At 46.5% G+C, this 14,545-nt stretch overlaps 1 protein-coding gene across 1 annotated transcript in view; it reads right to left on the bottom strand.

The window, feature by feature from the left end:
- The window catches only part of CFDP1 (craniofacial development protein 1), a 62,364-nt gene that overhangs the window by 34,674 nt on the left and 13,145 nt on the right, over positions 1-14,545 (bottom strand). The window contains exon 5 of the mRNA XM_066194410.1: positions 10,259-10,363. Coding sequence (XP_066050507.1) covers positions 10,259-10,363 — 105 coding nt within the window. The remainder of the gene's footprint in view (positions 1-10,258; positions 10,364-14,545) is intronic.

Genomic DNA, 14,545 nt, shown 5'->3' with positions numbered 1-14,545 from the left:
TTTTCATTGTTACTCAAAAAAAGTAGCAGCAGCAAGAGGCCAGGGTGGGCTCATAACAGCACTGTGTTCCAACACAGCTGTACACGCTGCCCAAAACTGCTTCAGGCTGAGAAGTTTGTGCTGGTTTAGTCTGGATGGCACTCCAAGCCTTCCTTTTATTTCAAGAACAGATCTGACTCCAAATAATCTCGTGTGACACCTGCCATTCAGTCATATACTAAGCACAAAGCAGCACAAATACCTGCTGACCTGGCTCAACATGAGCAGGGCAGGTTGTGGAGCAGGAAAGTATCAAAGCTGATCAGAGGATTCTTGTGCCATGCAGAGACAGGAAAGCACTCCTTGTAACAGCAGTACTACCTACTTCCCATCCAGCCTGCCTAGCGCTAAAAGAAGGAGGCAGCAGGAAACTTTTTTCCAGGAAACATTTGTTTGTAACAAAGGAAGTTGAGGATAGACAGCTCTGCAGTGTCCCTCAGCAGCTATGACCAACAACCTCTTACTAATATTCACCAATGTTCTTACTAATAATCCTCAAGAAACTTTTACTTCCAGAGGCTTCGAGAAAAGTAAGGATGAAAAACCCTTCTCCCATTTGTTTGAGTTCAGGTATTCTATCCCCATAAAAAATCCAAACCCTGCCCTGCAATCACAACACTGACCAGGGGAAAGCTGCTGAGCACCCTGACCATCCCACAGGACCTGTAAAGCTGCTGCTATACTACTCCTTCAAAAGATTCTTAAGGGTCCTTGTTAAATGCAGCCCTGAACCATAAAGCAAGGATGGGAACAGCTATCCTGTACAGTCTTCAAAGTCAGCCCAAAGCACATGACCTATTTTGCGCTGATCTGTTTGCAGAGGCCATGTAATTCTCGATTAGTGTTTTTGTTTCCAAAACAAACGCTACAAACTTTTCTTTGACTTGGGAAAGTATAAAAAATCCCTCTCAATGCAAATAGCCAAATGGTGCTGGCGAGGCTGAGGCTCACAAATGCACGCGTGTGAGTGGGAAAGGAAATGGAGACCCTTTCCAGCCTTCCAAAGGGTTATTGCAAACAGCAGGGAGGGAGAAGAGATTTCACACGTTAGGAAAAACACCACGATGGTGCTTGTCCTTAAAGCAGACGCTACACAGAAGGCCCTGGGTTGCACAGTCTGTTCAGCACTTCTCTAATACCAAATGTTAGATGGAACCCCTTGTCCATCTAACTGCACTGCGCTGGCTGCAGGTCAGTGTGCAGAGTGCTGTACAAACCAGTGCTGAACCATCTTCCTGTTCTTCTGGCCTAAACAACTTTGCTGTGCATCATCCAGAACCTATGGCAAAGCCAAGGACATCCCTGCATTCCAGTCTCCAGAGAGTTGGAGATATCACATATACCAGCTGCTTCCTCAGCTGCCCTGCAATGGGAAATTTGCAGTTCACAGATGAAAAGGCAGACATGCTGCATCCCAGTCACAGTGTACAGAAACAGAACGACCATGCTGAAAAATTACTCTTTCAGTGTTCTCCCAAGAAAGTTAAAAAATCTCATCTTTCACATGCTCACGCCTCTGCTGGCTTTTCACAGAGCTTCCCCGTGCAAGCCGTACGGGCAGAGACGCAGCTCCAGAGGAGTCAGGAAGGTTATCCTGCCTCTAGCAGAGGGGAGGGGGTGGGGGGAGATGAAGCTGAAGCCGGCTGAATTCCCACAGGCTTTGCATTATGAAAGCCATGAGCAGCAATCAGCCAGCCTTCCCGAGTTCTCTTTAACCCCCTCCTTGCTGTTAAACAACAATCTGAACCGACCACTGAACAGCAAACACATACTGGTGACACACAGCGTATGCATACACAACCTCAAGGCAACACAGGCAAGCATCTAAAAAAACCAGCCATTTACTTTCTTTCAGTATTTTCCAAGAGATGCAAGTTTCCTCTGTACTTGCATTCATGGATGCTGCAACCAGACCTGCTGCTCTCAAGCCTGCAGCTTAAAGGGGGAAAAAAAAAAAGTTACAATCCAACCCTGCACATGCCTAGGACTTGTTACTTCAAGAAATGCCATCATTGTTCTCCAGCCAGGCAGTCAGGCGATGAACAGGCATCACTATTGTCCACTGGCTGCCTGGGGGCTTTAAGTAACAGCACTGAAGTATGAGCTCTTGAAAGGGTATCAAAGCTTTTGCACAAGGTCAGATCAGACTCATATATATCCTCTCTTATTTTGTTGATAATCATAGAATCTTAGTATGGTTTGGGTTGGAAAGGATCTCAAAAAGGATCATCTCATTCCACCCCTCTGCCTTGGGCAGAGACACCTTGCACTAGTCCAGGTTGCTCCAAGCCCCATCCAACCTGGCCTTGAACACTCCCAGGGATGGGGCAGCCTCATGTCCTCTGGGCAGCCTGTGCCAGGGCCTCGCCACCCTCACAAGGAAGAATCAATAGTAGATGCCATGAGAAGAGATGGCTCAAAATACATCTTCCCCTGGGATTCCCAGAAAAAGGACTGGTCTCCAACAGAAATGTCAAATAAATCTGTTCCCTCCACTCCCTGCCTCAGCGGGTACAGGAGCATGTCACACATGTCCTTGCACACCCGGAGGGACATCTGCTGCCAACACAACACTGGTTATCTGCCTCTGCAGAGGGTCCCTCTGTACAGTAACCGCCTCAAGGACCGCGCGCGCTCTGAAAAGCACAACGGCAAAGGCTCAGGGGCAAAAACGACTGGGCTGTAACCCAACACATTAGTAAGGCTTTGAAACTCCTTGGATAGAGAAACAAAGTACTCCATGGCTTGGCAGACTGGATTAGAGCACCCTGGAGAGCTTGAGACAGACTGGAACTTGTTTAAGGTGCCCTTTCAGCTCAGACTGTGCACCAGTACACTTAAGGCTCAGTTTTTCTGCAGAAATAAGAGCAGTGAGAAAAATGGGGGGCTCTGCAACCCCCACACCAGGACAGCAACAGCTGAAGTGAATCCCAGTTATCCTAACCATGCTCACAGCAGAGGAAATCCCCATGGGCCAGGCAGACACTTGCTCAGCCTCTCCTGGTCTTTTTCTTGAATCAAACAAAAGAGCAGTGGCAGAGACTGGTGCCAGCTGAAGAGATTGCAGTTCTGAAGGGAGACCAAGCACCCCTCAAGAGTTCAGTCACACCAACACCTCCTTTCAGGCAGGAAAGGAGAAAACTGGCATTAGTTGGTAACTAACCCTAATTACTTGACTTCACATCTTGATATCAATCCAGCCAGCCTGAGCATGCCCATTTTCTAAACACAGTCCTGCACAAGGCTGACAACATAGCATGCAGATCAAAGTTTTGGCCAACAAATGTGCTGGAAAATACTCGTGTGCTGATTTTCCATGAATGAGGCCTCTAGTATGAGATTTTCCATGAATGAAGCCACGACTGTGTGAAAAGCCTGGGGCAATAGGACTGCCTGAGAGCAGGGAGCACCCCTCTACTCTGACTGCCACTCCAGGCTTACTTACTTGGTTCATATTTTATGAAGAATGATTCAGCTGAACTTGCTCCTTGACATGAGAAAAAGGGAGGAACACAAGTGTGGGAAAGCAAGAGGATGTAACACAAGCATCTGGTATGGGGGAGACACTCAAGGGACACGGTACAGCTCAGTTAATATGCAAGGAAACACTATAAAAGCAAAATGAAGCAGGAGTGGAAACAAATCTTCTTGGTAGACACATGCCCAAGGCATGGCACAGCTGGCAACAGGAGCTCTTAGCATCCATCTTCAACCCCAGGATTTATCCATAAAGCAAGGCTGCCTTTCTCACCTCTCACTCCAGTCAGAGCAAGTCCAACATGGGAAGATACAGGGGTTTCTCTTCGCAACTTTGCAAGGGGTCTGGAATAAAAATACAGCTGGCTTCATTCCCCATTAGCAGTTAATTTCCTCAATCATTTTCTCAGAGGGAGAAAGAGAAGTGCTCATGATCCAAGAGATGAAAGCATATGAAAATAAGCCTCATAAAACCTGTACTGCCCTAAGGGAAAGCTGCCCCAGAACTTTCATTGGGGAATTATCAAAGGCCCCAGACTAGTGGGGGGTTGTTTTTATTTTATAAGACAGATGCTTTAGAGAAGTAAGTCCTCAAATAGCTGAGATTCCATTCTGCTGAACCTCCAACGAGACTAGAAAAAGACACAGCTGATCCCACTTAGTCCAGCCCAAGGATCCAGCTTAGCCACATAAAGACAGAAGACTGGAGTAAGGCACAGAGCTGTACAGGCACTGCTAAACTTCTTTCCAATAGGACGCTATTGCCCCAAAGAAAGGCAACTGCACTCGTGGTAGCACGACCACAGGAAAGCGCAGCACAGACTGAAAGAATCTCATTCATTTCTCCGCTGCAAAACAAAGGCTGGGGTAGAAGGCATTGACTCATTTGGCCTGAGAACAAGAAAGAACTGCTCCTGAGAGACTAGTTTAAGACAAGGATGTTTAGTGCACATTTTGCTTCGAGTCTGGGAGAGTAAGCATGAAACTTCCCACACTCAGAGCTCTGTTTCTTATCAAAATAGGTTTAACATAAGCTCAGGAGAAAGAACTGTTCAGAAAAGGGGCAAAGTCCCAAACTGGCAGAGCTCTCCCACTCATAGCTAAGCCTGAAAGGTGAGTGCAGCCCTGGCTAAGCCTGCCTGCAGGAAGTAGTGAGGTCCCCAGCACAGGATCCAATGGTAGTGTGGCCACAGCTCACAGCTCGGACAGCAGACTCACTTGGCTCCTCAGCTGGGCTGTGAAACCCCTGCAGGTGCCCCTGCTGCTGCAACCTGGACTGGCTGAGATGGGCACCCTCAGTGGTCTGGGTTCTCATTTCATGTGACTCTGACTTAAAGAGAGGAGGCAGATACTCAGAGGATGAGGTGTTTCACATGATTTACAAGTGTGCAGCAATCAGCATCTTATTTACTATGGCTGATGAAAACACTTCAACACTGAACAGATCATTTATCCCAACGACAAACGTCCTCCTCCTGACAGATACAAACACCTTTCCACATTCATCCCTACAGAGTAATTAATTTCAGTTCCACTAGGAAATAATACCAAGATATTCCAAAAAACTCACCTAACCTTGTTACCACATGGACTCAGGGAGTGTAAAACAGTAGACAGACACTAACAGTGAATGATTAAAATGAAGTTAATAACAACAAGGAATCTAAGACCCAAAGAGAAGTCATTTACTTGGAACAGCTATTGCCACATTTAATCTTTCACAACAAAATCATATGAATAGGAAATAAGTAAAACTAGCTCTAGGGCACAGAATATTGCCCCTAGCTTGTTCATCATGATCACAGAAAAGTATGTCATATGCTACTACACCCAGACGTTTGGCTGTGGTGCAAGGGGCTGGATCTCTCCATCTGGGAGAACAGCACTCTCTGGAGCACATTAAGGGAAGAGCAGGAGAAAGACGGGAAGCTTTGAATTCACTATGAAGAGCAGAACTATTCAAGTGCTTAAGCAACTCCTGAAAAAACCTCACCTCCAGCTCCCCCAAAGGTCTTGATTACTTGCTTTACTGGCATTCTTACTCATCCTGTACAAGAAAAATGTCCAAGAGTTTTAGCTAAACAATTGTCTGAAGTTGATGCTGAGCTGAAGCCTGTAAATTCCTGCTTTCAGAGGAATAAAACCCCATGGGATTGCTATGAAATTAAACTGCTCCCTAGGGGCATGCAAGTACTGCAGCACTTGCTCTGGATAATCTGAAGATTCCAAGAGCTGAGAGCCTGTGCCTGTCCACCAGTGTCCACATATGATCTCAAGTAACTACTGTTGGTCATAATAGCAAAGGAATCCAGCCAACTCATGCAGAAATAGCATCTTTTGCAAGAAAAAGCTTTGGATGCAAAGTAGCTCCTAGGAGGGGTCAGGCTGAAGAGGAAGGTCGGCTTAGAAATTACAGTAACATGTCAGGATGCTGCAAACAGGCATCAGGTTCTCCCACCACCCCTATCCTCCCACAAAGATAAAAAATTAGCGTGTAGCAGAGTAAATGATTTCTAAAAGAAAATGCCTGAAGCTTTTCACACCATTTAATAGTCAGTCCATGTGAACTGCTCTACTGTAGGCTCTGGGAGGAAAGCATCCATCACGAACAGGCTAGAGTTTATCTGGCTTTTTTTTTGTTCAGGGCAAGTATATGTTCTCAGGGTCAGAACTTCCCTGCAGTGCCTCTTCCTGCTGGGTCTTGTACTGAGGTCCAAACCCTTGCAGTCCCAATGCAGCCTGGGGGTCTGTGAGCACAGCACCTCCTGAACTCTGTGGGAGCGGTGCCTGCCTGCTTCAAAGGCAAATTGTACCCGGTGTTTATACCAGCCTACAAGGCATGAAAAAGGCCTAGGAGGTCAAACATCCACCACTGTAATTTCAGGCAGGATCAAAAAGAAAAGCAACAGCTGGGCTGAGTGAGCAAGTCCACGTTTAATTACAATGGTTTCGGTAATAAGCAAAAGCAAGAACAAAGTCAGCAAAACCCCTCTCTTTTTCCTCCTGGCTCCTGTTCAGGCTGTGTAGAAACAGCTGCCTAGAAGAGAACCTCAAGTAAGATTCACCAACTACATTTTTTTTTCCATTTTCAGGACTGCTACAACAGCAGTGTTCCCTGTGCAATGCCACTGTGCTTTGACAAGGGCCAAGGACGGATGGGCAGATGGCAGCTGCTCCCACCGCAGGGCTGGGTCTGTGCAGGGCTTCCTCAGCCTGGAGCTCAACCCTCTGACGAGTCCCACAAGTACATGCAGAGAGTCATCTTGTAGTAAGCTGCTTGGAGGATTTAATTTGCTTTAACATCCTCTGAATATGAAATGGGATTGTAAAATGGGATTACTAGTGCAGGGATGATGGACACTGCTCACAGGTTCTGGCTGGCCTGGGAAGAGGGCAAAAAACATCTCTTGGAGTACCAGGAATGCCCACTGATCCCTAAATCAGGTCATGCATTTCATTTACAGCCTGGATCTACTCTTTCTTTTCCCCATAAGGTCCTGGAGCAGTGGTTAAGGATAGGAAATGAGCCCTAAAACACACAGACAAGAAGGCTTAGCTGGGTGGGTAGAGGGCTTTTTTTAGATGCTGGGAGCCTTCACCCATTTATTGGGGCAGCAAGTGAGAAGGGATCAGTGGGTCCCTTCACCTCATCTGATACTTCTGATGGCATCAGCAAGAGCCTAAGAGGACCCAAGAGCACAAGAGAAACAACTGGAAGAGAGTATCACAACCCCAAAACTCTCCAACGAACCGATACCCACTGCTGATGGAACACGGCCTAGCTGTGTGTCACAGGAGGACACGATGGGAATAATGTGAAGGCTGGGAAACCATCACATCCCTGGGAACCAAGGGCTTCTGACCTTTCTAGCAAAGCCTGCTGAGAAAGCTGGGTGGGTTGTTTTGTACTCCTGGCTTTAATTACAGCCAAGTGTTTAAGTTATTCTCCTCCAACCACCCCCATGTCCCTCACGAGCACTTTTTATAGCACATCCGGTATGGATGTTAAACACATTCAGGAAATGCACTTTCAGCCCCAAACATCCCCTCCCCTGGACCAGTTAGTTTGCAAGGGTTTGTAACATGGAGACATGGAGCCGGATGTTTGGTTTTGTGACCGTTGCTTTTCAGGATTACTTCTGTTTAGAGAAGGGAAATTCAATAAACGCAGGGTAGGTTGGCTGCATTCAGAAATAATGCATGCTGCTTGCAAGGTGAAGAAAACCCAGAGGGAGAGGCCACTCTTAGCTGCTCAAATACCCTGCACTCAGGGCAAGGCTTTTTTTTTTTTTTTTTTTTTTTTTTTTTTTTTTTTTTTTTTTTTTTTTTTTTTTTTTTTTTTTTTTTTTTTTTTTTTTTTTTAATAGCTGACAAAGCTCCTGGGGGCTGACAATGGCTCACAGCACAGTGGGTGTCCATAGGCACAGCTAAGATCCCAAAATCACGTTTTTCACTGTCTTATGGCAACAGACTGGAGCTCTCCCATAATGCATAAGGGAAAAATGTACCCTCTCCCCCAAAACTTCTATTTTAAGTAGACAAAAGGTGCAAAGAACTGTCAGGCTATGCCAGGCTCTTCGGTCCCCAAGCGCTGCTCTGGCATGTCACCAAGGCTTGTAGCTCTTTGCTCCAGAGCAGCAGGGTCTGGATAGCTTGGCTCAAGTCTAAAACCTGACCTTAGTAATTTGCTTAACATATGGGGCTTGCCTCTGGCTTTAAGGAATACCACAAGCCTGCTAGTAATTTTCTCACCTGAAAATACCCTGGCTGGCTTCCCAGCTGGAAGCATCTTCCTCAGCCCAACGGCAAGCATGTTTGCTGGCAGTCACAGAGATCAGTCTTGGATACTAGTCCAAGACTCCCTGGAGCACTCTCAGATCAGAGGGCCCAACCTGGCCAGATTGCCCCAGAGAACCTCCTGCTAAAGCCTCAAGAGAGCTGGGCTGTTCCACACATTGATCCAAACACCACTGCTGCTCCTCAGCCATAGGATCCCTGCACAAAGCCAGGATGGTAGCAAAAGGGAAGGCATTTGGGGCTGTGCTGCATTGGGGTTTGGTGCTCTGAAAAAAGGCAAGACATACAAGCCCCGGATATTTTTCCCCACTCTCCTCCACAACCAGGTCACCTCACGTTCTGGGCAAGCAACTGTCAGCAGGACATCACACATCAGCAAGCTAAACAATGGCCTAATTAAGCTGCTTCCAAAATAATCACACTGAAAGAAAGTTAAAGAAGTCCTTGAACTCATTATTTCTTATAATAATTTTTAGTCCACTTTTTTCTATATTTAATGTGAATTCTTCCGATATCTGCAACGTTAACTCAAACTGAACTGTGGCTATTACTCCTGAGCAATCCAAGCTCCAACAAAAGCAACCATGCCCCTTGGTAATGACCAGGCTGCACAGGCCACCCAGCTCGTCCCCTGGGCCTGTAAGACACAGGAGGAAACATGGATCTCTGCTGAACTGGAAGGTGAACAGCTCCTGGAACTTTCCCAGTGGGTTGCCAAACCTGCCTGCACTCAGAGCAGCAGGGCAACTGCTGGGGAAAATGGAAGGCAGGTTTGAAGACATGGGACCACCAGCAGTGTGCACAGTGCAGAGCTGCTCCAGCTTCAGCTGCCACTCGAACAAACTTTGGCCACCAAAACTGCACAAAGAATGCCAGCCCAGCCCAAGAGTTTACAGGGTTTTCCAGCACAAAACCCTGTAAACAACACTTAGGTTACAATTAATGAGCTCTGCAGGGACAAACCCTTGTGCAGTGTGAACAAGAGCATGAAGACTCTGCTCATCTATGCCCTCATTCAGCTCAGAGAACAGCAGCTGTCAAGGCTCATGCACATACACACACTATGCTTTCACTACCCTGAGCTAAGTACAAGCTATGCAACACTTAGCTGGAAAAAATGAGTGACAATCCAGCTGCAGCAACTGAATAATAGCATCTCAGGGAAAGGCAGCCTTAACTCACACTGGAGAACTGCTCTAAGCAGATGGGAAGGACAATGTATTTATTTGATGGGTATTGTTTCTGTGTGATCAAATCATATGCAGCTTACACCTTTCAAATATAAATGCAAACAACTGACTTAAATAAAAATCATCACTGGAACACAGAAGCATCTCTTCTATTCCTAAGAAGCTGGTGATCTCCCAAGCTCATCAGGAACCAGACTGGCATGTCAGATGCACAGGGGACCCGACCTCCTTGTATCTTTGACAAGCATTATGATAATCTCAGAATTAGGTGTTAGAGCTTGAACAGAAAAGCGACAAATCCACATGAAAATTATATTAGAGAACATCAAAGAGGCAAAAACATCTCTCATTTAAATGCTCACCCAAAGTCTCTAAGAAGCCACAGCCCAGCCTGACATGGCTTTTTATAGCCCTGTCAAAGGAACTGCAGGCAATCTCAGGCATGTTCCTTGGCTACCTGCAGTTTCATCAGGCTGCTTGAGACAGTCAAACCACTATTTTCTTACTAGGATGAATGATTAATAAGGATTAAAAAATCTGAGCCTGAACATACTAAGTGAGTCACTGGAACTCACAGGTTGCTTCCCCCACTTCTCTCCAGCCCAGATCATCACACCTTCCAGGCCTAGTCTTGCTCCCACTGAAATCCTACAGAATACAAACGCCCATTAAATACTGCAGAGCCTGCACTATTGGCTCCAGTGCCATCTTTCTCACTGAGGGCCCATACCTGGGCAGGGAAATCCCATACTCACCCCGAGACTGTTGGCAAGGAACTTGGAGCTGCTGACTGCAGTTTCTCTTGCTGCTTCAGAAAATATTTAGCTTCTTTTGAGTTTGAATCCACTTCTTTAGTCACCCTGTTGGAGGAAAGGAGAAAAAACAGGGTGAGGAAGAGCAGTACTCAACAGATCCATCAAAGAAACACAGAAAACAGGTACAAGAGTCTCCACATCCCCTGCACAGAGATCACCTTCATCAGCTGCAAGCTGAAGAACACACATCTTGTTAAGACTTAATTCTAGTGACAAACCCTCTACATTCATGGCAGAAAAAAGAAAAAGAGTAGCTAATTAGAGCTGGGGGAGGAGGGGATTTTTTTTCCCTCCAACAAACTCGAATGCTTATTCATTCAAACAGGCCTGTCTCACTAGCAGCTACTAAATGCTCTTCTCAGGTCACTGGGGGCAATTCCAGGCTTTTAATTGGGCTCTTGATTTTCTCATTTGTTGGTCAGTGAGGCAGCTCTTCTGCCACCCACGTCTCACAGCCTACGGCACACAGGCTTGACAACATCTGCAACCCAAACCAGAGCATGGAAACTGGCTCTAGGAGTGGGCAAGGGGAGAGAAAGCTCTGACAAGGCAGAATGTAGAAATTTACTCTCATTTTCTAGTTAATTTTTGTTTGAGGCCCCAAGGGTGCAAAATATTGAACTTCAAAATATTATAAATCAATATGGCATCTACAGCAGGGAATGAATTATAAACATGAGAAAGAATCTCTAGAAAACCACTCAATAATTAATTGTTAGAAAACCCCAGCTACTTTAGCCCCCTCATTTACCATGACCTGCCTCCAGCAACACGCTTTTCACGCTCTCAGTAGCTCTTAATGAGGTTGCCCTGATTTGCCAAGCTAACAATTTTGTTCCCATGGAGAACAAGCCTGTGAGCCTCTCCAGGGCCCTGCAGCTCTGTGGACACAGAGGCAGCCTGACCCACAGCTCAGCCAGCACAGAAGAAACAACCCTCCATCTCACCCTCCTGCAGCCAGGGCCTCTGGCTACATCTGCTCCAGCAAGGATGTGCAGGCTCATTCCCGGTCTAGACCATATGCTGATGAGAGGCTGAAAGCCTGGCAGGCCATGGGATCTCCCCTGGCTACAAGTCAGGCTAATCACTGCTTGCTTCCTATCCACCAACCTGACCCCACCACTTCCATGAAAGAACTGGTTAATAGTCATAGAGAAACTCCAGGAGCTGCAGCCCCAGACAGGTTTCTGCTGGGCTGGCATCAAGGAAAGTGACACAGAGTTATCTTAACTGTTAACCCTGGAGGCACTCACGTCCTGAAATCTCACTTGCGCACAACTAGCACATTCATGTCTCCATCCTGACAGTGAATCAGCATCTGAAACTTCCTCCCTCCTTCCCCACGGACTGCAAATGCAGTGGAAAAGGCACAAGAATAAATGCCTGTGCTGTACAACTACTCAGCCTTGTTCTGCCAGTGCAGGAGGAGATTAACCCCATTTTCCCCCTGCATTGTCACATGCCTTTCAAACCATGGCAGTCATGTGGATAGAGACAAATCCCACACTATGAATATTTAGAAGTGTTTGCTGATCAGATTGGTAAGGGAAGGGGTAGGAAAAGGAGAAAAGCACTTCAGGAAGAAATAAAAACCAAAACCCTTGCTACAGCATCATCACAACTTAGAACACCACAAACACACCATCTAGTCACAGCCCTTGGCAACAGTGGTCACATCATGCAGCAGTCATACACCAAAGGTTAGCCTACATCCATGGATTTCATTTGACAGGATGAACTTGGTGTCTTCATGCAGCAATAAGACAGAATTCCCCCCAACCATGAAGCTGAGTTCAGATCAATGCAATCACACAGTCTATTTATTTTCAAATGCAGCATCTAAACAGCCAGCTCTGACCCCGCCAAGCTGAGAAGCAGCACCCTTCTCCTGTGCACTCTGCAGTGCTGGCTTCTGGCAGGGTCCCTCTCCTCCTGTCACCCCCTGCACTGCCCTGCCTTCAGGGTGCACCTCTGACATACAGGGAACATGGGAGTCACAGAGAGAAACATCAGGCAACCTCGTGCATGCAGGAATCCCAGAGGTGTAGCACAGTAACCACGTGCCCTAGGGAAAAAAACAAACTCTAGACTGGTCTCAGTACAGCCACGGGACCTGCTCCTAGGTTGGATCCCAGATGTTGAACCCTGCACGTTTCTGGGTCTTGAAGAGTGTAGGACCAAGAGGAGGCAGGGGGTGGGAAAGGAGGCACAGGTCACTGAAAGCATGCCTTCCCACTGGCTCTGCTAAGAGATGACAGCCCAGCTCAACTCCCACAAACCTACAGGGATCTGGCAATTAAGTAGCTTACAGGATCTACACACACAACAGCAAGCAAGTCTTCAAAGCCAGTGGCAGAGCTGAGATCTCAGCACTGGGCCCTTGGCCTTAATCTCCTGTGTATCTTCAGCATTCTCCAGCCCAGAGACAGAACTAACCGATGTCTCCCCTGCCAGCTGAGAAAAAGAAAGGCACGAGGCTAAAATGGAAAACAGCTCTAGGGATTTGCACTCCCACAGAGTTAGCACTCTCTTGGCTGGACCAGCACGACAAGCCACTGCCCTCACAACAGGACGATGCTCAACCCCAGAAAGGGTGAGAAAGCAGAAAGCACAGGATGCACAGGGCGAGTCTGGCACAGGCCTCCAATGACAGACACTTCAGCCATCCAGGGGTACAAGTCAGGTTGCTACCAAGGGTTTACTTATGCTTCGATTCTCACAGCTGCCTCCACCTCAGGGTATCAGTAACAATGGTTGGGCACAAAATACAACACTCAGTTCCATTTCCTTTGCTCCCTTTGGCCTGCCAGCAGCTGCTGTAACATATTTCTGGAGTTGTCCACTGCAGAAACTCGGCTGCAAAGCTGCATGCAACCTGTTCCACCAGGACTGCCCAGCTGGGGACAGAGGAATGCGACAGAAGTGTAATTAAAAGTGACCTTTCAAGGCAATTCCATCACAAGACCCACTTACTGCCTCATAAACTGAAACAAAAGCTGCTCTGAGGCAGGCTGCTGCTGGGCTGATGCCAGCAGTAACTCCTGCACCACTCCAACAGGAATGACGAAGAATATTAAAGAGCTTTACAAGGTATTAATTCAGGTTATGCACATTTCAACCTTTCCCAGATCCCAGGCCAGGAAGGAAAAAGAAATCCTTTGGTCTGCATTATTATGGGAGACAATAACTCTCTCCATGTAGAAACCAAAACAATTCTTGTTCTTCATGGGGAGAAATGGGAGTCATTAATCCAGCTGGAAGAAATCACAGTCATTACTAAGGAAAATTACAAGACCTTTCACTTTTAAATACTTGATAAATAACTATTTGCCTGACTGTTTACTGGGATGCTATTCACACATTGTAATCCAGGAATAAACATGAAAATAAGTATATTGTCAGCAATAAAACAAGTAGCTAGTGTCTTGCCCACTTGCAGCCCCTGTAATTCACACACAAAACTACTCACTCTAATCACTTTGCCACAGAGATTTCATTACACTGCTATGATATTAAATTGCATAATAGGACTTCCAAAACACAGAACAGTTATTAATTTTTTGGACCACGCCAGAGCCTGGTAGCACAGATCGTACAAGGTGTTGTGCAACTGTAAAATAGAAATGTCTTCCATATTTAGAAGTTATTATAAGGAAAATATGCTAGAAACTGGATCACTAAGTGCCTCAAATACTTATAGATGTCCTTCTTAAGACCCTTCATCTCTGAACCTAGCTCTAAGTGGTAGGCAAACATTTAGACACAGTCATACCCGCCCAGCCTGCTGGTTTGGTGCCCAGTGGTGGATATGTTAGTTCCAACTTCCACTGAAGAACTTATCACCCTTCCTTTTAGAGTTACCAACTGACATGCTGCAACCTAAGTGCATGGAAAAGGCCCCAGGTTATGGACACTGGGCACAAACCACATGAAGACAACACCTGCTGTCAAGGCTGTCCCAGAAGGGGTTCCACAGAGCACTTACAGTACTGAAATGTAGCAGACTAATTTAAGAGCAAGTGGTTGATCTGCTCCCAGCAGTGCCCTTAGCCACATAAACTGTTCTGCTACAGGGAAGGAAGAATACATGCTGGAGCGAGCATTATGCTGACAGCTCCAGCTAATCTTCAGAAGAGGATTAAACCCAAATTTTCATGCCTTAGTTCAGTGGCAGAGTGAGTCTAATACACCAGCTTGTCTGCTGCACCCTGGTTTTATGCCAGGTGT

The sequence above is a fragment of the Chamaea fasciata genome, unplaced genomic scaffold, assembly GCF_029207755.1.
Source record: "Chamaea fasciata isolate MVZ Bird 193981 ecotype frontalis unplaced genomic scaffold, bChaFas1.0.hap1 SCAF_12, whole genome shotgun sequence".
In the NCBI taxonomy this organism is placed as follows: Eukaryota; Metazoa; Chordata; class Aves; order Passeriformes; family Sylviidae; genus Chamaea; species Chamaea fasciata.
The sequence above is the reverse complement of the archived record's forward strand: the minus strand, read 5'-3'. Positions and strand labels throughout refer to the sequence as shown.